The sequence below is a fragment of the Asparagus officinalis genome, chromosome 5 (assembly GCF_001876935.1).
Source record: "Asparagus officinalis chromosome 5, Aspof.V1, whole genome shotgun sequence".
Classification (NCBI taxonomy): Eukaryota; Viridiplantae; Streptophyta; class Magnoliopsida; order Asparagales; family Asparagaceae; genus Asparagus; species Asparagus officinalis.
This window is the reverse complement of record NC_033798.1, coordinates 4,488,878-4,510,723: the sequence shown is the minus strand read 5'-3', so window position 1 is coordinate 4,510,723 and position 21,846 is coordinate 4,488,878. Positions and strand designations below refer to the sequence as shown.

The 21,846-nt window shown below is 37.7% G+C and overlaps 2 protein-coding genes across 3 annotated transcripts; one reads left to right on the top strand and one right to left on the bottom strand.

Moving 5' to 3' along the window:
* Nucleotides 982-10,261, top strand: LOC109840108. Its single transcript, XM_020408621.1, has 11 exons — nt 982-1,076; nt 1,187-1,246; nt 1,329-1,389; nt 1,485-1,546; nt 7,057-7,158; nt 8,187-8,288; nt 8,455-8,514; nt 8,597-8,657; nt 8,753-8,878; nt 9,745-9,912; nt 10,018-10,261. Exons 1-11 carry the CDS (start codon nt 1,009-1,011, stop codon nt 10,060-10,062), a joined length of 915 nt encoding a protein of 304 aa, XP_020264210.1. The 5' UTR covers nt 982-1,008; the 3' UTR covers nt 10,063-10,261.
* On the bottom strand, nt 10,574-21,637 carry LOC109842775 (ABC transporter B family member 4-like). 2 transcript variants are annotated; one of them, XM_020411656.1, is made up of 12 exons: nt 21,455-21,637; nt 18,172-18,226; nt 17,884-18,059; nt 17,128-17,349; nt 16,518-16,756; nt 15,815-16,340; nt 15,488-15,740; nt 14,262-15,166; nt 13,087-13,353; nt 12,426-12,689; nt 11,960-12,253; nt 10,574-10,987 (listed from the first exon to the last, which is right to left on the bottom strand). In XM_020411656.1, the coding sequence occupies exons 1-12, from the start codon at nt 21,584-21,586 to the stop codon at nt 10,634-10,636; spliced, it is 3,687 nt and encodes a 1,228-aa protein (XP_020267245.1). In that variant the 5' UTR covers nt 21,587-21,637; the 3' UTR covers nt 10,574-10,633. The 2 variants fall into 2 exon arrangements, with proteins under 2 accessions (XP_020267245.1, XP_020267246.1); XM_020411657.1 differs by having other exon boundaries at nt 15,494-15,740.

Sequence of the window (21,846 nt, the reverse complement as noted above, 5' to 3'; positions counted from 1 at the left end):
TATATATATATATATATATATACGTATACTGTTTGTATAACTTATACGTATGACCATAAGCAGATCTTATATTCAAATGGATTTTTTTTGGAAACTCATATGACATGGTCAAGTATGTCCAGTGCATTCCCAAACGCCCAGCTTAGAATTAAAATTAAAATTAGGATTGACGAGAAGGGGGAAAAAAATATGTAAATAGATATTAAAGAAACTAAAAGTTGAATTTGTATGATTTTTTTGAGTAGCACTTCGCGTAGGATTTAGGCGGAGGTGTTTTCTGAAAAAGAGAAGAACAGAAAAAAGCACTTAAAAGGGATCTTGGTGGGTGGGTGGGGTATAGGAGGTGTTTGTTTCAAATCCTATAATTTTAGGAGATGGATTTCACCATGAGATTTGAAATCCATAGGTGTTTTGTTATGGGTTTGGATTTCTAAAATATTTTTTGTTTCATTAATATTTTTGGGATTTGAAATACTGCAATTTGTAATATTTTGTTTGTTTAAGCTCAAATTATAGCATTACCAAATACTAAAATTTTATAATATGATGAATATGCTATCTTGGTGAGGTTACCTCCCATAAAAAGACAAAATTAGAATTTGTCAAATCCTCTCCAAATCCTCTCCAATTAAGAGGTAAGCACACCCATTTTTGGGATTTGTCAAAATCCTCTCTAATTGAGAGCATTTGACAAATTTTAAAAATTGCGCACTTTGAGATTTAATATTCTAAAAATTTTCTTAAAATAAACACCATATATGGAATCCCAAAATACAAATTAACTCGCTTTTTTTATACCAAAGCTTATAATTCATACCAAATGCCAAAATTTTTGGTGAAACAAACACCCACTAAACCTCTTTTTACTAAAAGACCAAAGTGCCCCTCGATGCGGGGCCCAGTGTTTGCTGACGGGGGTTATAAACCAGTAGGCCCACAGGCCCGGCCCAATACAGTTCGTTATACCCCCTTCTTCTCTCTTTCTCTCTTCCCCCGTCCGAGAACGCCATGGGCAAGAAAACGAAAACTCAGAAGCCGCTCAAAGCAAACCCCAACCTCGACCCAACTCCTCAACAGTTCATAATCTCTCTCTTTCTCTCTCTCTCTCTCTCTCTCTCTCTCTCTCTTTATTTTCCCTTTTTCTAATTAAAGGTGGTTTTTTATTTGGTTTGTTTTAATCAAACAGGTCCATTTCAAGCTGTTATGAAGGAGACAAGCTTGATGATCTCCTAAACAATCTCCGCGGGTTAGCTAAATTTCTCTACTTTAGTTACTAACTCGATCCGTGTTCGCAAATTTTAATTATGTTGTTACTTTTTAAATTGTAGGAGTATAGAGTTAGCAAAAGCTTCGAAAGGGGAGCAACTGCCAGATAAAATTTGGATGAAGGCATGCGATTTTGTTGTTTCCTTGGTGACCCATTTGAACTGTATGCACGATGGTGGGATTAAAGTTGAGATTTTTGTGGAATTTGATTTTTGCAGCAACAATTTGCGATCGGGGTTAATGATGTCACCAGGGTGCTCGAGAGAATGTCTGAGAGACAATTTTTCTGATAATGATAGCGTTAAAAGACCTCTTAGAAGAGCTCCATTGGTTCCGCTTCAAGTACAAGTCCTGTTCTATTCCATAGTTTCTTCATTGATTAATAATTCATATTACTTCACTAAATTTTTTTGATATGCAATGTTTTATTTTGCAATTTCTATTATTCTTATGTATGATGTTCGTCGTGCAGTGTCAGTGAAATCCTTGCTTGTGTTCAAAAGGAATTGATGGAAATTGGTTTTTTTTGGTTGTCTCCTTCTAAACAAGAATGGACAAATTTTCAAAACCGACCCCTTTGGATTTTTAATTGCAAAAAACGACCTATTTCAGTTTTATTTATAAAAACCGACCCAGTTAGTTGAAACTGGGTCGGTTTTTGAATTTTTTTTTTCCAAACTTCACGGAAGTTCAACTCCCGTGAAGTTTTGTTATGAGAAAAACTTCACGGGAGTTCAACTCCCGTGAAGTTTCCCAAAAAAATTTAAAAAAACCGACCTGTTTTCAGCTAAGCAGGTCGTTTTTTGTAAATATTTTCAAAACCGGTCGTTTTTTGCAATTAAAAACCCAAAAGGGTCGGTTTTGAAAATTTGTCCAAACAAGAATTGGTTTTTTTTTTGTGTTCAAACGGAATTGATTTACGTATTATCGCCACACAACACCGCAGGCAGGCTGCGATAGTAAGTTGAGAGCAACATAGTAAACAAAGAATAAATAATGATAATAATGATTCAACAAGTTTAATCAATTAAATGAGAGAAAGCAACCTCATATATGATTCAACGTGTGAACATCTAGTAACTACTACAACTCCAGTCCCTCGGACACGAAGAATAAATAATGATAATAATGATAGTTATAATAAATCAAAAGTACGAGGCAGTCAATTCTACTAATCAAGAAAGCAGAACTACAAGTTTGGCAATAACTCAATTCTTCTAGCTCCTGAATATAATTAAAGCTGATCTGGCTATGACATTGGCGCTATTTTCTGGAAGAAGGAAATAAAACCAATACCAGGTTCTTAGAATGGATAACAGGGCTCGTAGGAAGAAAAGAAATGAAGTAGTGAAAACAACCCACATAATCGGATTAGTGAAAACAACCCACATAATCGGAGTTGACAAATCAATACCCTCAGTTTAATGCTAAATGTAGCAGGCAACCACTAATATGGCAGCGGTATCTTGTTAACTTGCCGCAAGGTTGAGATCATGGGGATTTCCCTATTGACCAACAGGACGACATTTGAAGATGTTGACAGAGGTGTAAGAATGTGCCAACATGTAGTAGGGGTCGTCGACCGCAGTGTATTGTTAAATTTGGCGATGGATTTCCCTAAAAGTAGCTGCATCATGAAAATATCTAGGGGCGTGAAATATCTAGTTGTGATCTGTTGGAGGGTTGATTTTGATTCAGATTTTGCCTGCTATTGACCTAGGCAAAGTCTAATGAAGGCATCAGGTTGGCTGAGATGTTCATTATATCTGCTTGTGTCTGCCTGTTAATTAGGGAAAGTATGATTACTGTAAGCATGAGATCCTTAATTTTGACTTTGAACTAAATTACATTAATAATTTTGCTAAGCAGATACGGAAACATCTATAGAAGTCAAGGTTTCAAGCTCAGTGAGATTTTTCAAACGAACATTATCTAGAGAGAAGTTAAGAATACCGTAGCGATTTGCAAATTGATAAGATGCAACAGAAGCCAAGTGGAGGTTCAGAAGAACTGCGGAACACCAAACGGGAAGCTTCAGAACTTGATTGAGCTTGCAGGAGGTCTAAGTTAATTATATGCCATGATTAACATAAGTCTGCATTAAGTCATGATTATATACCATAGTATTCTAAACTTTATTTCCTCCGTTACCTAACATTGAATCCATTAATAATTACATGCAACACAAACCAACATCAATCTTTCACATACCGCACGTTCTCCCTTCCAATTCCACCCTCCACTAAATGCAAAAAAAAAAAAAAAAAAAAAATTACACCAATCACAATGAAAACGTTAAGCTCTTAATCTCCCAACAAATTACTATATAATAACACACAAACCCTACCAAATTTTCTCCAACCAAAACCCCACCTCCAATTCAAAAAATGGCAAGCTTCCAATCCTACGCCACAGTCTCGTTCTCCTCCTAGCCTCTTTCAGTTTTGGCTCTGGCCCGTGCCGCCGTTATCAGCCCGTTTGCAGGCCGACGGCACGGCCCAGTGCTGGGAATCCCTGATGGAGCTCAAATCATGCAGCGGTGAGGTCGTCCTCTTCTTCCTCAACGGCGAGACCTTCCTCGGCCCAAGCTGTTGCCGCGCCATCCGGGTCATCGAGCACAAGTGCTGGGCCGCACAAACCATGTTGGGTGTACTGGGCTTTACTGCTGAGGAGGGCGACGTACTTAGGGGATACTGCGATGCTGAGTCGTCCGGCTCTTTAAGCTCTCCTCCGCCGCGTACGGGCCCGCCTGTTGCTCCTGGGCCTGGTAAGGTGGTGGCCCAAGGTTTAGCCCATTAGAGCTTTGTTGTGTGAGGGTTTAATACGATTATGTCGGTGGAGTGTGAGGTCTTGGTTGCTTGAAGGTGTGTAGCTTTTGTTGTCTACGTGGTTAAGTCAATAAAAAATGACATCAAAATTGCTGTGTTCTGTCCGTCCGCAAATTTATATTATTAATGTTCAGCCATGTTCATGCTTTAATCAGATAGAACAATCCAAAATCATATGGTAACAGTTAAATTGTTTCATGATCTAATTTTCTTCTGAAAAAAAAATTAGTTATTACAATATTTTCTGAACTCCAAGGTTAACACTAACCGTATAATAAATGAAGTTTCCTCATCTGTGAACATACCTCAACTCAGAGATTAAATAACCTTTTCTTTTTTTTTTTTGCTCTTTACTTTTCTCTCTACCTCTTCAATACTCTTTTGCCATCAGGTATGCAAACATCTTTTTTTTTTTTTTGGTATTATCAACTTTTGTAGTTTAAGGAAGCTTAGACGCATGAAAATTTTCAAGTCAATATTTACATCTTCTTTGTTTTTGGTATTTATAACCTTTTTCTTTTAAAAGTTCTCATATAGGTATAAGTTTTATATATATATAAATATATATATATATATATATATATATATAATATATATATATATATATATATATATATATATATATATATATATATATATATAGAGAGAGAGAGAGAGAGAGAGAGAGAAGTTTTCGGATGCGAAAACTTCTTCGGCACAGCAACAGTGCGAATGGAGCTATGGCGCCGTTGGATTTGAGTGAATTGCTGCTACCGTTGGATCTGAGTTTTCATCCCCAATTCCCAAGTTACTGTACCTCACCCTCTCTCTTCCCCGTACCCTCCAGAACCCAATCTCTCCTCCAGAACCCAATCTCTCTCAAACCCTCCACCCTCTCCCCCGACCAACTACGACTACGACTCTGACCTCCTCCTCCGCTCCCTCTCATATCGCCGCCAGCTCGCCGCCAGTCCTCACCATCGTCGGAGCCAAGCCCGTGAGCCCCTTCGCCGCCGGTCTTCGCCTCCGTCGGAGCCAAGCCCGCGAGCCCCGTCGCCGCCGGTCTTCACCCCCGTGATCTCGCCGTCGAGCTCCCCAACCCCTCCTCTCCTCTTTGCTCCACTGAGAAGTTTTCGGCACTGAACAAGCTCCAGGTTGGACCTAAATTAGCTGTTTGATTAGTTGTGTTCTGTAATTCAAATTTTGTCCAATTTAATAATCCATTCAACTCATCGATTTCTTTTCTGTAGAATTTGAGGCCTAACATTCGTAGTGCTAGCTGACCATAGTTACCTGAATAATCCATTCAACTCATCGATTTTGTCCAATTGAGGCCTAACAGTCGATCTCGCCGGTCTTCAAATTTTGTCCAATTGAATAATCCATTCAACTCATCGATTTTCATCCCAATTCGAGTTGAACCCAAGTTGGTAAAAACCTTCGTAGTGCTAGCTGACCATAGTTACCTGAAACTTTATATACGAGAGAGCAAGGTACTATAGTGTATGAGGAATTGGTTTCTGACATATTGTAGCTCACACGGATTTAAGTTGTTGTAACTTTAGTTTGCATATGTAAAAATAGCATCATATGCAACTTCTTTACTTTGGTAGTGTGGTACCAAGTCACATATTAGTTTTTGCGGGGGTTTGGGTCCAATGCACTTCCAATTTGCGGGTGTTTACTGTTTACTGTCAAATATATATATAAGCATGTTTGTTCTTGTCTCATGTGGATTCATTTGTTTATTTTTGTGCACAGTGGTCTTTGATGGTTTGTTCAATTGTTCTTGATGTTTGTTCTTGGTGTTTATTTTTGTAGGTAAATATTATTCTTGATGTTTGATCCAATGGAAACTGAAGAGTGTTGCTCCCATGTTGTTGAAGAACAAATCTCTCAGTTAGATAACTTAATTGTGCCAATTGTTGATGAGCACTTAAAACAAAAAATAGGAATGGCTTTCGGCAAATTAGAGGACGCTGAAAAATTCTACAGAAATTACGGAAAGGCTGGAGGTTTTGATATTCGTAATAGCACAACAAATAATGGGAAGGATAGAGAGTTAATTTTCAAAAGTTATGTTTGTTCGAAAGAAGGAGTGTTAAAGAGCAAATCGATGGAAATTCGACGATGTGGTACAATTATGGGAAGGATAGAGAGTTAATTTCCAAAAGTTATGTTTGTTCGAAACAGGACAATAATATTTCCGCCACCTGCTCTATAAAATTTCATCGCCAACATCACAGATGTCCAAATAATTACCAGTCGCAATCAGAATACTACTTCAAATGCACTCTATGTCATATAACCATAACAACTGAACCATAACATATAACCATAACCATTTTGAACATTTGTTTACATTAGTCATCCACTAATATGTTGCTCTATCATTTGACTATAACATAGAGCAACAATATTAGTACAACGATACTTATAAATTTTAAATATAAAATTACATCATTCATTATTTTTTTCAAAACATCATCATTTTTTTCTAGCCTTTCCAGCATTTTTGTGATGTTCTTAGTATCACCCACCCATTCGAAGAAGTTGCAACCCTTACAATTAGGTCCCTTGTATCTCAGGCATCCATAAAATTCCAAACCCTTATTGTGTCCTTCCTTGCACATCCATATTCTGCAAATTAACCCACAATAACATCTTCTTTGTACTAAACCCTCATCTTCTTCTGCACTGAACTCTTCCGAAAAGTTCTTCATCTTTTATCTGCAAAAAACATACCACAAACAAATGGATATCACTATAAAATGATTGTGTACGTACCCGATGTCACCTACTCACAACGTAATCCAATTTATGTACATAGGTAAACCTCAATTGCATTTACATGTTTAATAGTTCATTGGTGGTCTTATTTAGTATAGTACAATCAGAATTAAATTACTTTCTACTGAAAAAAAAGAAACATAACCAAAATTTAATGTAAATTTTCATTATAAACTTGTCATCGTTTCTGTAGGATGGGAATTAAATTGGCTGTCGACTGGTTGGTGGAGGTGATGGAAAGAAGTAAAAGAACAGAACTGCTTAGGGTACGTACAGGTGCATACGGAAACATTTGGTAACATCCATACCCAACCTTAATTTGGATCAACGATATCTACAGCTAAGGCAAATATGATGTGGAGACAGTGAAAAATTTATTCATACTATCAGGAAAATTATTAGCATAAAAATACCTATATCAGGAAAATTATTAGCATGAAAATTCAGAATATCAAGAAAATTATTAGCATGAAAAAGCAGAATATCAGGAAATTTAATAGCATCAAAATTCAGAATATACAAGGAAATTTACCAAGAAGATGGCGTGGGATTTCGCTGAGCCCGTCAATTTTCTTTCGAATTTTTTTTAGCTTCCACAAATGAGAGTTCCTGGAGGATGAAGATGAAGAAGACGAACCCTCGGTTACTGTGCGATCCGTTGGGGGAGGGGATCACGGGTTGAGAGAGAGAGAGTTCCTGAGCTTGTCAATTTTCTTTCGAAATTGAGAGATCCTGGAGGATGAAGATGAAGAAGAGGAGGCCCTTGGTTATTGTGAGATAATTTAGGGGATTGGATCACGGGTTGAGAGAGAGAGAGTTGGGGACAGCTGTTATTCACTCAAATCCAACGGTCACAGCAATTCACTCAAATCCAACGGCCCATAGCTTCATTCGCACTGTTGCTGTGCGAAGAAGTTTTCGCATCCGAAAACTTCTCTCTCTCTCTCTCTCTCTCTCTCTCACTATTTGTATAACTTATACGTATGACCAATTATAAGCAGATCTTATATTCAAAAGGATTTTTTTGGGAAACTCTCATGACGAGAAAGGGAAAAAAATATGTAAATAAATATTAAAGAAACTAAAAGTTGAATGCGTATGATTTTTTTTTGAGTACGCACTTCGCGTAGGATTATTTAGGCGGAGACGTTTTCTGAAAAGAAAAGAACAGAATAAAGCACTTAAAAGGGATCTTGGTGTGTGGGGTATAAACCTCTTTTTTCTAAAAGACCAAAGTGCCCCTCGATGTGGGGCCCAGTGTTTGCTGACGGGGTTATAAACCAGTAGGCCCATTGGCCCGGCCCAATATTGTTCGTTATAAAGCCCTTCCCCTCTCTCTCTCCCCACGTCCGAAAACGCCATGGGCAAGAAAAAAACTCAGAAGCCGCTCAAAGCAAACCCCAACCTCGACCCAACTCCTCAACAGTTCATAATCTCTCTCTCTCTCTCTCTCTCTCTCTCTTTTATTTTCCCTTTTTCTAATTAAAGGTGGTATTTTATTTGGTTTGTTTTAATCAAACAGGTCCATTTCAAGCTGTTATGAAGGAGACAAGCTTGATGATCTTTTATTTGGTTTGTTTTAATCAAACAGGTCCATTTCAAGCTGTTATGAAGGAGACAAGCTTGATGATCTCCTAAACAATCTCCGCGGGTTAGCTAAATTTCTCTACTTTAGTTACTAACTCGATCCGTGTTCGCAAATTTTAATTATGTTGTTACTTTTTAAATTGTAGGAGTATAGAGTTAGCAAAAGCTTCGAAAGGGGAGCAACTGCCTGATAAAATTTGGATGAAGGCATGCGATTTTGTTGTTTCCTTGGTGACCCATTTGAACTGTATGCACGATGGTGGGATTAAAGTTGAGATTTTTGAGGAATTTGATTTTTGCAGCAACAATTTGCGATCGGGGTTAATGATGTCACCAGGGTGCTCGAGAGAATGTCTGAAGGACAAAATTTTGCTGATAATGATGGCGTTAAAAGACCTCTTAGAAGAGCTCCATTGGTTCCGCTTCAGGTATAAGTCCTGTTCTATTCCATAATTTCTTCATTGATTAATAATGCATATTACTTCACTAAAAAAGTTTGATATGCAATGTTTTATTTTGCAATCTCTATTATTCTTATGCATGATGTTCGTCGTGCAGTGTCAGTGAAATCCTTGCTTGTGTTCAAAAGAAATTGATGGAAATTGGTTTTTATTTTTTGGTTGTCTCCTTCTAAACATGAATAACGCTAACTGAATTATTAATTTTCCGGTACACAGGGTCAAAACATTTTCCAAGAATAAATACACATAATGCTTATATATATCTTTGTACAAAAATAATGTATGTGGAAACTCTTAAATGGTAGAACAAAGTAATGTACCTGTGATACTCAATAGGAAATTTATGTATTCATATTCCAAAAAAGTTAAACGATACAATTTGCATTCTCTCTAAAAAAAAGTCCTCAGATTTATGAGAACATTACTACTCATATTTTACTTTCACTTGGGTGTTGTTTTTGCTAGGTAGCTAGTATACAATTGGTATGAGTTTAGCTTAAGAACAAATATCCTTTGCGTTTCATATTGGTCCATTTAACAGTAGCTTTATTTTGCATGCATCAGGACCTTATCTTTCTTGTCGGTAGTTTTCATGTCATAGGAAAAGGTTTCATGATCTTAAATCATACTGTCCTGAATATAGTTTATACCAGCTAAACAATTCTTAAAGCTAACAATTTCCAGAAAGAAAATTTCTCAACTTGGAGAGACTATATGCTCTGTCTTCTATAGTTATGCGTCAGTTTGATTTCATGGAGACATTTCTAATGGTCTATCCAATAATTTATATTCAACATGATCAGATAATTAGAGCTATCTCGCGGCTATTGCAGGCTATCCTTTTAGCTTCGGATTGCAACCCTCGGTCACTGACAAAGCATATACCTAACCTGGCATCCTCAAGAAATGTCCCCATAATCTCTATCAAAGATAACAAAAGAGGGTCCATAAGGTTAGGTGAATTGGTGAACCTAAAAACAGCTATGGCTATTGGAGTAAAGGTTAAGTTCCAAACAAAATTAGTAAATTTTCTATTACTCCTTTGGTTCATATTCCTAGTAGAGTTGGTTTAGTAAGTTTACATCTATTCGTTTGTTGTTTTGCAGCTCAGAGGAAGCAATATCAACACAGCAGTAAATGAACATATCTGATACCCTTGTTAGTGTAGAGGGGGAGGTCACCTGTCCACTGCATAACTGGTGTAACTTATCAGAATTTGATTTTTGGATAGGTGAGAGGTATGCAACTTATTAATTTTGGGAAGAAAACATAGTCGCACTAGTTGTTTCTATGTTTACTGGTTACTATAAATATTGAGGGTTGGGTAATGTGATTGTTTTTGCTGTGATATTTTATGACTTTTACAAATTAATCTTCTGGGTTGTTTGGTTGCTTGCAACTTTAATTTTGATGCAACTGCTTCTGCATCAGTTGCAATTTGTAGAAGTTTTGTTTATTTTCAAAATTCAGTAACTTGAAATTGCAATGGGGTGAAATTTTGGCAGATATACCCTGGATGAAATTTCCTTTTAACTATTATATCTTCAGATAGACTCAGTAATTTGTCATTCTCTTCTCTTGCTAGAAGTCATCAGATAAGGGCTAGACTTAATGTCCAACATTGCGCATCACATATTAACGCATTCAATTGTAGACATCTAGTGAAACATAAATGAAAACAAAACCTAACCAGATAAAGTCATCAATACAAAATGGTGTACATTATGAAGTAGAACTAGAGTGAAGTGCTACTAAGGAGGCATAAGCCCCATCCTCGATATTCATCAGAGCCTCATGCTTTCCTTTCTCTACAATCATACCATTCTTAACTACAGCAATAATATCAGCACCTCTGATTGTAGACAGTCGATGAGCGATGACTATTGTGGTTCTATTGACCATAACTCGATCTAGAGCGTCTTGAACTATTCTTTCAGATTCAGCGTCCAATGCACTAGTTGCTTCATCAAGGAGCAAGATCTTGGGCTCCTTTATGATGGCACGTGCAATTGCTATACGTTGCTTCTGACCACCCGATAACTGAATCCCTCGTTCTCCAACCATTGTGTCATAGCCCTGTAATTCCAAAAATAAAAATAAAAAAATTGCAAGAACAGATGTTAGATTATATGCCAAGGGGTATATTTTCCATCGAAGTGACAATACCTATCCATCCATTAGTAGCTCAAATAATCCTTGTTAAAGGTTTAGAACTGAGTTGTGCCCTTAAATCATATACTAATATTGAGGGTAAATGATTTTATTTATTTATTTTTTCCATTCGGTTATTGTTAGGGTTGGAAAGGCCTCTCTTTCCAATGTGGGACAAATTTCACCTCATGCTTTTCTTTTAAAGCTTTCCAATGTGGGACAAATTTCACCTCATGCTTTTCTTTTAAAGCAAACTCACATTTAACTGAATGGATACAATACACTACTTTCCCTTAACACCTCATGCTTTTCTTTTAAAGCAAACTCACATTTAACTGAATGGATACAATACACTACTTTCCCTTAGCCTCCTACATGAACAAAATTGTTTTGAACTTCTTGTGGCTTACATACTGTCTTGTGTTTGACTGGGAAACATCATTTTCTCATGTCTAGAGATGTTTCGTTAAATCCTTAGTGATGAAGCACGAGAAGTTTAACCCACCATTATTCTTAAAAAAAAGTTTTGATTCAGTTCCAAATTGCTAATAAATACAGAGAGAAATTAGACTAGCAATAATATATAGCACCAACTCATGGATCAGGGACTCAAGACTGACATATGTTAGATCATAAACCTATACTTACAATTGATTGAATTCAACTAACAAATTATAGACTATATATCTACTTATAAACATCCTATTTATTCTATATCGTTGGGGAGAGATCTGCCCATTTGGGATATAAATGGACATTAAACAGAGATTGAGACCAAATTAACCCCAAATTTTAAGTTATATAAGTATTGACTCCGACATATGACTACAAAGTAGAAGACTTATGGAATTTAGACTAGCATTAATTTTAGCTATAATTGATGAATCAAGAACCAACCTGCTGCAAACTGCATATAAACTTGTCCGCATTTGCTAACTCAGCACCAGCAACAATCTCAGCCTCGGTAGTCTCTCCTACCTTTCCATAGGCAATGTTGGCTCGAATAGTGTCATTGAACAATGTTGGTTCTTGGCTGACAAGGCCCATTTGCTGCCTCAACCACTTCACCTGGAACTTTGATATCTCAATCCCATCTATCGATATCTTACCTGAATTGGGGTCATAAAATCTCTGTAGCAATTGTATTGCAGTTGATTTCCCACTTCCGCTCTCTCCCACCAATGCAACAGTCTGAAATAGTATTGAGACAAGGATTTAGGGAGGCTATGTGTAATTTGGATTAGCAGATTCAGAATGATAAAGTTCAATCAAGCACTTTCTCTCATACTAATCACTAAAAGTCTATAATGAGTCTTATTCTAGGAACAATCAGGAAATTTAAAATTCACATACAGTATCTAACCTTTCCAGATTGAATTGACAAGCAAAAATCTTGGAAGATTTGAATATCTGGCCTTGTGGGATACTTGAAACTGATGTGCCGAAACTCAATGTTTCCTTCCAAAGTTTCTAATTTCATTCCAGAATTGTCACTAGAATCTATGGCAGACTTTAGGTCAAGAACTGCAAATATAGATGCTGTGGCAGATTTTGCTTTGCTAGAATCTGGTGCTAGCCCGCTTGAGTGAGAAATTGCCATGGCTGCCAGAGAAAGAGCAAAGAAAACCTGCAATAGTGATTGAGACAGGATTTCATTTTGTACGTAGAAATGTCCAGATAGTTTCAGTACAAAACTTAGAGCTTTCATCTAGTAGTAGAACATGTATGGCAGTAGCCAGTGTTTGTTTGTTGTCTAATATCCAGTTGACCTTTGGTTTATTTTAACTGACTGTGAATTATGCTCTTATACTGTGTTCAGTGCTGATAATTATCACATAGTAATCACATTGTCGAATATCCAATCCAAAGGTTGATGAAGTATTGATAGTGTTTAAAAAACTCGTAATGGCTACTGTTACTAGATAATCCAGTATTTCGTTTAACCTAAGGCACCTACAACAAGTTTCAAAGTAATGCATTATGATTGTAAATATCTAAAAGCATAATTATAAAATGATACATACTCTAAAAAATTCTCCAAATGTAGTCTTTCCATCCTCTACAAGGTGAACTCCAGCATAAAAACAGGCTGCATAAACACAAAAGAGCACAAAGAAGGATGCTCCAAAACCAGTACCGCTAATAAACCCTTGCTTAATTCCTGTCCTCATAGGTCCTTCACATTTCGTCCGATACAATTCCATCACCATATCTTCAGCCGAGAATGAAGCAACTGTTCTCATGCTTCCTATGGCATCATTTGCAACTTGACTTGCTTCCTCATACATCATCTGCATCCATTTTGAAAAATGTCCATATTTTTATCATAGTTTTATCATCTAATTTAAAAAAAAGGTATAATCATGAAGATAGTGCAAGTTTTTGTAGTCAGGTTGATATTCATTTGTGGACGCTTCTTTTGTTAAATAACGGAAGGTAGCTACCTTATTTTGATGGAAAACGGTTGAGTTGACATGTACTTTTAGCCCATATCACGGATTCTCTTTAGGATGATTAAAGCAACATCAGATTATATGCACAACCAGAAAAAAGTAGGGTAAATTTCACAAAACCCCTCTCACATTTGGGCATTTCTCATATAAACCCAGTTAACTTTCAAAATGTCACAAAACCCCCCAATTTGATGGTATTACTTATTACTCTTGATCTAACTTAAGGGGAATTTTTGGAACCCTTAAGTGTGGGCATTTTTGAGATAACTTCCTTACCTTTCAATTTGTCACAAGTTCCCTTTAAATTCTGTCAGAAATTCCCCAGTTCTTTAACTACACTTTGTATATGAGAAGAATCAAGAATGTGATCTTGGTCACATGTCTATTGCTTTGGCATGAAGTACCACCATTATTTGCTCACAAAATCTCATGGTAAAAGATTTTGTTGTTTTCAGGTAACCTCACCTTCTCATGATTCTATTTGCAATCAAACTGTGAACTAAATAAGGCTCTTAAGAAAGTCTTTTCATGCTTCCTCTCAATAAACAACATTTTATATTTTGCTGAAAATTTGTCTGGAATACTTTTCGGGTGTTCTATCTAGCAGTATTACATCTCTAGTTTTTGTATCTTGTATGCATTGTCTTAGATATCTTTCACCCAATCTCTCACCTCAACGAAGGAATGCCATCATAGAAGTAATAAATATTCAAATAAATGATTTTGATAGAGTTATCATGACAAACCTTTGCATCGCTACTAAATCCTTTCATGGACTTTATCTGAATCCACCCATTAAGTCCTATGAGGGGCAACAATGCCAATACAATCATAGTCAATTGCCAGTTTGCAGAAAAGGCAATAACCAGACCAGCAACTAAAGTAGTTGCATTCTCAACAACCAAAGCAAGAGTATCGCCAACGAGACCCCTGACCATCGCTGCATCTGCTGATAATCTAGCTCCGATCGCTCCACTCGAGTTCTCAGGCTCATCAAACCATCCAACATCCATGTGCACAATTTTCTCGAAAGTCATAAGCCGTATCCTTCTTATCAATCTCGATCCTGCTAAACCGAAGAAATATGTTCTAGCTGGAAACCCAATGAACGAAACGAAACCAAGTACTAAAAACAGTTTCGACCAAAACTTAGAATCCTTCATCATCTTTGGGGGTGGCTGGTAAAATGTAGTTATTGCATTTGATAGGAGAATTCCAAATATGGGGAAGATGGTTCCATTAACAATGGCAGAGATTGAACCAATTGTAAGCACGGGGATCTCAGGTTTGTTAAGATAGGCAAGGTGTCGGAGGGAAATTTCCTTTGCTTTTTTTGCAGGGTCTTCGTTGCTTCTGCCCTCTGATTTGCTGATATCTTGGACATCATAACCTACGGGTAATCCAATTGTTATTGAGAAAGAGTGATGGCTGCTGTGGCCTATAGATGATAATTCATGGGAGATGGAATGATTCAAAGACATATGTTGACTAGAGTGCCTCCCTCCGTCGGATGAAAGACTAGATCTAGCCAGCTCAGCTTGCGACGCTTGATCTGAAGTTTGGTTCATTTCTTGCAAGCTTATGAGTTGGCAATAAGCTCCATTTGGATCCTTCAGTAGCTCTGCATGCGAACCTGATAAGAATACAGGATAATAAGATTATGCCACAGTGAGAGAAAATTTAAGGTACATTTCACAAAACCCCCTTTTAAGTTTTGCTGATTTTGGAATAATCAAACTTTTCAGTTAACCCTGGTAATGGTGTGTTAGATGAATTGGTAAAAAGGCAAAAATACTCTTTTATAATGAACACTATCATAAATTAAATTAAATTGATAATTAATTCGTCTCAAATTTTGACTAAACTTAGTGGCAGCTTGTGAAAACTACCAAGATTTTCTTTTTCCTTAGGTGCATTTTGGTCATTTCGACGTATGTGAATTTCAGGTGCACGGACAGGGACTAAGGGGGATTATCTAGCAAAACTTGGTGTGTGTTTGTATTTGGGATGGGGGGACGATGAGCAACAATAACAGTAGTTCGGTTTGCCATTACTCTATCAAGTGCTTCCTGCACTATCCTTTCGGATTCTGCATCCAAAGCACTAGTGGCTTCATCAAGAAGTAGAATCCGAGGGTCCTTCAGAATGGCTCTTGCAATCGCAACCCTTTGTTTCTGACCACCTGATAATTGAGTTCCATGCTCGCCGACCATGGTGTCAAGTCCCTAAACACCAATTCCTATCTGTCAAAATTTCAGTTACTAAATATTTTTATTGAAGAATGATATAGGTATTTGACCTGAGGCATTTTGTCTATGAAATTGGCAGCATTAGCAAGCTCAGCTGCAGCTTTGATCTCTTCATTTGTTGCGCCATCCTTTCCATAAGATATATTGTCTTTAATGCTCGAAGCAAACAGTACAGGCTCTTGACTCACTAGTCCTATTTTACCTCTGATCCATTTCAAACGGAACTCCTTGAGGTTTATACCATCAATAAGAACTTCACCTGCCTGTGGATCATAAAACCTTTCTATCAGACTTATTGCTGTAGATTTCCCACTTCCGCTCTCTCCGACCAAAGCAACAGCCGTACCACTTTGTATAAATAGAGAGAATCCGCGGAAAATTTGGTTATCTTGTCTTGTTGGATAGCTGAAGTAAACATCCTTGAATTCTATATCTCCTCGAAAGCCATCCGGTTTCTTTCCTTTGGGGTCAGAAGCATCGATCTCTGGCTTTCTGTTGATTGTTTCGAACATTTTGTATGCTGCAGCTCGCCCTGCTGCGAATGCTGTTATACATGGAGAAGCCTGGCCTAAAGAGCTGAAGATATGGCCACATACTTGAAGAAATGAGCATGTTTTGGTGGAAATTGACAGGGTTTGCAAGTATATAGATGGACAGAGAGCACAAAAAAAAAAGAATAAAAAACCTTGGCAAAAGAGGATAAAAGCTCACGTGTTTGTCTAAAACTACCATAGTGATGGATTAGACACTTACAAGGATCCAATGAGGACTGCAAATATCACACTAATTACGTCGGCGCCTGTGTAGCCTCTGTCCAATATCAACTTTGAGCCATACCATAATCCCAAACTGTACACACAAAACATGGTGAGCATTACAGTACCAAGGCCTAGTCCTGAAGCAAGACCCTCTTGAACGCTAGCCTCAAACGCGCTCTTTAGAGATTTCCCATATTTATCTACAGATTGTTTCTCCCCAGTAAAAGATGCGACCTGGGCAAGAAACACGTTAAACATCAATAATGTTTTTGGGGACTAAATACAAAATATCATCTACTATATATATTCATCTTATACACCCTTACACTACTCAAAAGTTTCGCCTATATTCTATGCAGCAATATGTTTTTCTAAGCTCCCACTTTAAATTTGAGTCTGCCAAGGTTTAAACATGGACTCTGATAACATCTCTCTTCTTTCAGTATGCTGAAACCTAGAGTTATGTTGAAGATTAAGGGTCACAAGTCTAGGGTGAATTTCACATGAACCCCCCCCCCCCCCTCCCTCCACAAAAAAAACCCCACAACATGGACCACAACCTCTGCATAAAATTTTATGGATATAACAATTCATATAGCACTCACTGTTCTGATCGAACCAATTGTCTGCTCTACCACGACCGCAGCCTCTGCGTAAGCTGCCTGTTGTTTCGATGCCATCTTCGATATTATTGTGGCCATCGCTGCCCCCGCCACCACAATCAGAGGAATAGTGGTTAGCATTACAAGAGTTAGAAGCCACCCCTCAATAAATGCAACTATAAATCCCGCAAAGAAACCTGACAGTAGCCTAAGGAACCTGCCAATCTGTGAGAGTAAGAAAATGAATAAGGAAAGCTTCTATATTAACGGATTTTGATGATTCTTATTACATTGTTCGGAACGGTCATAAGTTTGACATTCACGAACAGTTTATTTTCAATTTGGTACCCCAAAGTTTTATTCATTTTTTCACCTTAGTACCTCAAAATATTCTTTTTTAACACAGTACCGGTATTCATTTCACTTAAATTGATACCTCCATCCAGCTTTCCTTAGATTTCATGTTATATCTGTATGTTTAGGTCCATATCACCCAATGGCTAGAGATCCAAACAACCAATTGTTGTCTGAGCGTGTGATACAAATTTAACAGAAAATCTAATGAAATTTGGATGGGGGTATCAAAAGTGTTTAAAAAATAGTTTGTGGTAGCAAAGAGGAAAAAAAAAACATGTAAACCTTGGCTCTGATAAATCTCCACCCATTAATTTCTCTTTAGCAATATAAGTACCGGTTGCTAAGTGATAGCAACAGAATCGTTCGAAGTTAATTGCAAGTCTTTAGGGATGAAGTGTTTACTTTTTCCCCGATGGCTTCTTGAATGAGAACAGTGTCACCTGACATTCTCCCAACAACTTCTCCGGTATTTGTTTCCTTGTCAAAAAATGCTATTTCCTGCCTTAATATTGTTTTCAGGTACAGATTCCTTATTCTAGCAGCTTGCCTCTCTCCGGTCGTCGTCCAACAAGCCACCTCTGATTAAGAAAAACCATAGGATTGAATACACAAATGTTCCGGTATAGTGTGCTGGAAAAAAATACAGATATCAGATGCATTTTGTGTACGCAGTTGGAGCGAATTGCTTACGAAAGAATGAAGCTACTCCAGATCCTACAGCTAAGTAGAGAAACTGAAGGCATACCTGAAAGAATGAGCGTAAGTACTTAGTGATAATGTATCATTATGAAATTCAAAGTTCTTTCATGGTGATACTTACATATAGTGAAACTTATGATTAATCCATCCGCCAAGGGACATGAGGGTCAATGATCAATGGTATGCTTATTACAGAATTAAAGATGTCCTCATTATTCGTTTATCAAAAGGAACAAAGCCAATTGCGTAAGTTGGCACGGCAGTGATATGAGCTTATGATTCTGATGAACTAATAACTGGTGTCATGTTCATCAGGTTTCGGTTGCTTTGCTCGAGAAATCAATGTGGGGTCTGCCTATATTAAAGAGGGGTGCAGTTCAATACGGTACATATCAGTACTTGCTTCCTAATCAAGGATATGGATACAAATATGGACATGACTGGTTAAGGAAAACTCACTGACCATATCCGCGAAAATAGAATATAGATATAAATCAAATGGGAGGGAGGAAACATATACAATCGCAAAAAGAGTAAATGAGAGGAACCAACAAGATCAAGTAACATAGAGCCAAACAAAATTTCTTAAATCAGAGTTTAACAATGTTTTCAACATGTCTAAATGGCTAAAATTAGATTTCGCGATCAACAAAAAAGTTGCGACGGGTCCATTAAGCTAAAGGTCAAAACAATTTCGATTGTCTGATCGAAATGGATCTGCGTATCCTATTGTATTGGATATAAATATTCAATATCCAATTATCAGTATCTTATCGGATAGGAATGGAATATGTCCAGTATCCTTTTTAATCTACACACATACGTATATATGCAGTGTATGTTGTTTGGATTTTATCTTTGATTCTTTGTATAATTTCATGAGAATTAGATAGGGTTAGACAGCTATCATGATTAAAAGTTTGGGTTTTATCATGATTAGAAGTTTGGATTTCATCATGATTAGGAGTTTGGGTTCCATCATGATTAGGTGTTTGAATCCTATTCTAATTTGAAAGTTAGGCTAGATAGGGTTTTGGTTTCCCTATATATATTCTTCTATTGTTGGAGAAAAAAAAGAGAGTAGAGAGAAGATGTAGTAGAGAGAGAGCCAATATTCTTACAATCTAGGGTTAGCAGAGAGCGTAGCCTGATTCAAGAATATTGTGCGAGAGGCGAGAGTTTCGTGATCGTTATCCGTGCAAAAGATTATAAGGAGTGGGCATTGGAGAGAATATGAGAGTTGATTATGTATGTGAGGTTGAGAGATTGAGAGATGATAGTTGAGTGGTTCATCATGTAGTTCTTCTTGATACATAGTGAATTTCTCGTATTGTTGCCCCGTGGACGTAGGTCGAAGTTGGTCGACCGAATCATGTAAATCCCGGTGTTCTTTTTTCTTAATTTTGGTCGTTTTATATCTTGTTGATTGTGGACTGGCTTCAGAGTTGTGCATATAGTAGTAAGCGGGGAGAGTGAAATTCCCCAATAAGTGGTATCAGAGCGATGGTGATGGATCGCGGAGCGAATTCACAAGATAGAAGAAGACGTCGTGCAAGATTGAAGATTGGCGTTATAAGAATCAAGATGAAAAGAAAAAGAAAAAAAAATTACTGTAGCAACGTCATAATGTAGCGACCGAGAACTGTAGCGGTGCGTCGGGTACTGTTCACACAGATCCAACAGTTGAGATTGATTTGTCTTTTGATCGAGGATTTGGAGGCGGATTTTGGTGATCCAAGAGTTGTTCTAGGGTTTTTCGACGTGTTGAGTTCGTTTTTGGCGTCGGTTTTATCAAGTTTAATATCTACAATGGCTGATTTGAATTTTGATCGTGGTTAGAGAATGATGATTTTTTTTGGGTCTGAAGTTCGATATTCTGCTATTCAACGACAAGACAGATCTGATGGTAGATAGAGCAAACGAATATGCGACAGATGAGACTGACGTAAAGAATCAGATGTGGTTCTAGCAGTAGAGTTGGCAGCATATAATTATTCAAAACCATCGCGTGAGCAGTAGTTGGTTGGTGTGTAGACTCGAGTAGGACAGTGACAGATTAGATGGAGCTTGCAAGCTGGCATGACCGAGTGACACACAGGGTAATGGAGATGGTGGCATTAGACTTGAAGACGATGAGCGCTCATATTCGGTCTAAGCCAAGTGATGGAGGAGATAGAGACATCTGGTTCGTAGTGTGGAGTAGGAGAGGTGCACCGATATGATTCGAGACGAGCGATGCAGGTGGAGTACAAGGACAACAAGTATGGGGAGACAATTGTCAAGCTCAAGTTGAGAGGACAAGCATGATTGATTTGCTTTTATTGTCAGATGTGGCGAAGATCTCTTGGTGCACACAAGAGAGATGGAGGCGCCACGGTGAAGCAGATGATATCGAGGGTCACGGGACGTTCCAGTTGGAGTGCGACTGCTTCGATTTGATGTGCGAAAGAAATAGAAGACTCTAGCGGGAGAGGTAAAGTTTCAAGACAACGATGATATATCTTCAAAAGAGTTTGTGAATCAACTTTAAGGTGGAGATTGTTAGGATTTTATCTTTGATTCTTTGTATAACTTCATGAGAATTAGATAGGGTTAGAGATCTATCATGATTAAGAGTTTGGATCCTATCATGATCAGGAATTTGGATTTCATCATGATTAGGAGTTTGGAATTCATCATAATTAGGAGTTTGAGTTCCATCATGATTAGGAGTTTGAATCCTATTCTAATTAGGAAGTTAGGCTAGAGATAGGGTTTTGGTAGGCTAGAGATAGGGTTTTGGTTTTCCTAATATATATTCTTCTATTGTTGGAGAAAAAAGAAGATGAAGCGAGCAGAGAGAAGATGTACTAGAGAGAGTCAATATTCTTGTAATCTACGGTTATCAGAGGGTGTAGCCTGATTCAAGAATATTGTGTGAGAGGCGAGAGTTTCATGATCTTTATCCGTGCAAAAGATTACAATGAGTGGATTTTGGAAAGAATGTGAGAGTTGATTATGTATGTGAGGTTGAGAGATTGAGAGACGAGAGTTGAGTGATTCCTCATGTAGTTCTCCCTGATACATGGTGAATTTCTCGTATTGTTGTCCTGTGGACGTAGGTCGAAGTTGGTCGACCGAACCACGTAAATCCCGGTGTTTTTTTCTTGATTGTAATCGTTTTATATCTTATTGATTGTGGGTTAGCTTCGGAGTTGCGCATATAGTAATAGGTGGGGAGAGTAAAATTCCCCAACATATGTATGTATCTATATGTATGTTGTCAAATGCATACCTCAGAAACTCTGTGAACCACCTCATGCATATCGCTATCTCCTCCGAAAGATTCAATCAAGTTCCCAAATAGCACTGCCATGAGAGACATTGCAGCCCCACTTCCCAGAGCTCCAAATGTTCCCACAACCATTAGAAGGACATCTGAAGAGTCAGCAAACAGGAACAGCTTATAGAATGGAATCGAGTAATTGATCTCATTCTGTTTCGAATCATCGCAGCCACCTCCTTCCTTCTCTACTGATCTACCGGAGGCTGCTTCCTCATTGGATCCATGTTCATCGTTTTCGATCATTTCGTCGGGTGAAGGGCTTACTTCATCATTCTCTCCTTCTATCCCCATCACTGCTTTCAATCTCTCTTGGCCAACAATTATTAGAGAAACAGAGTGAG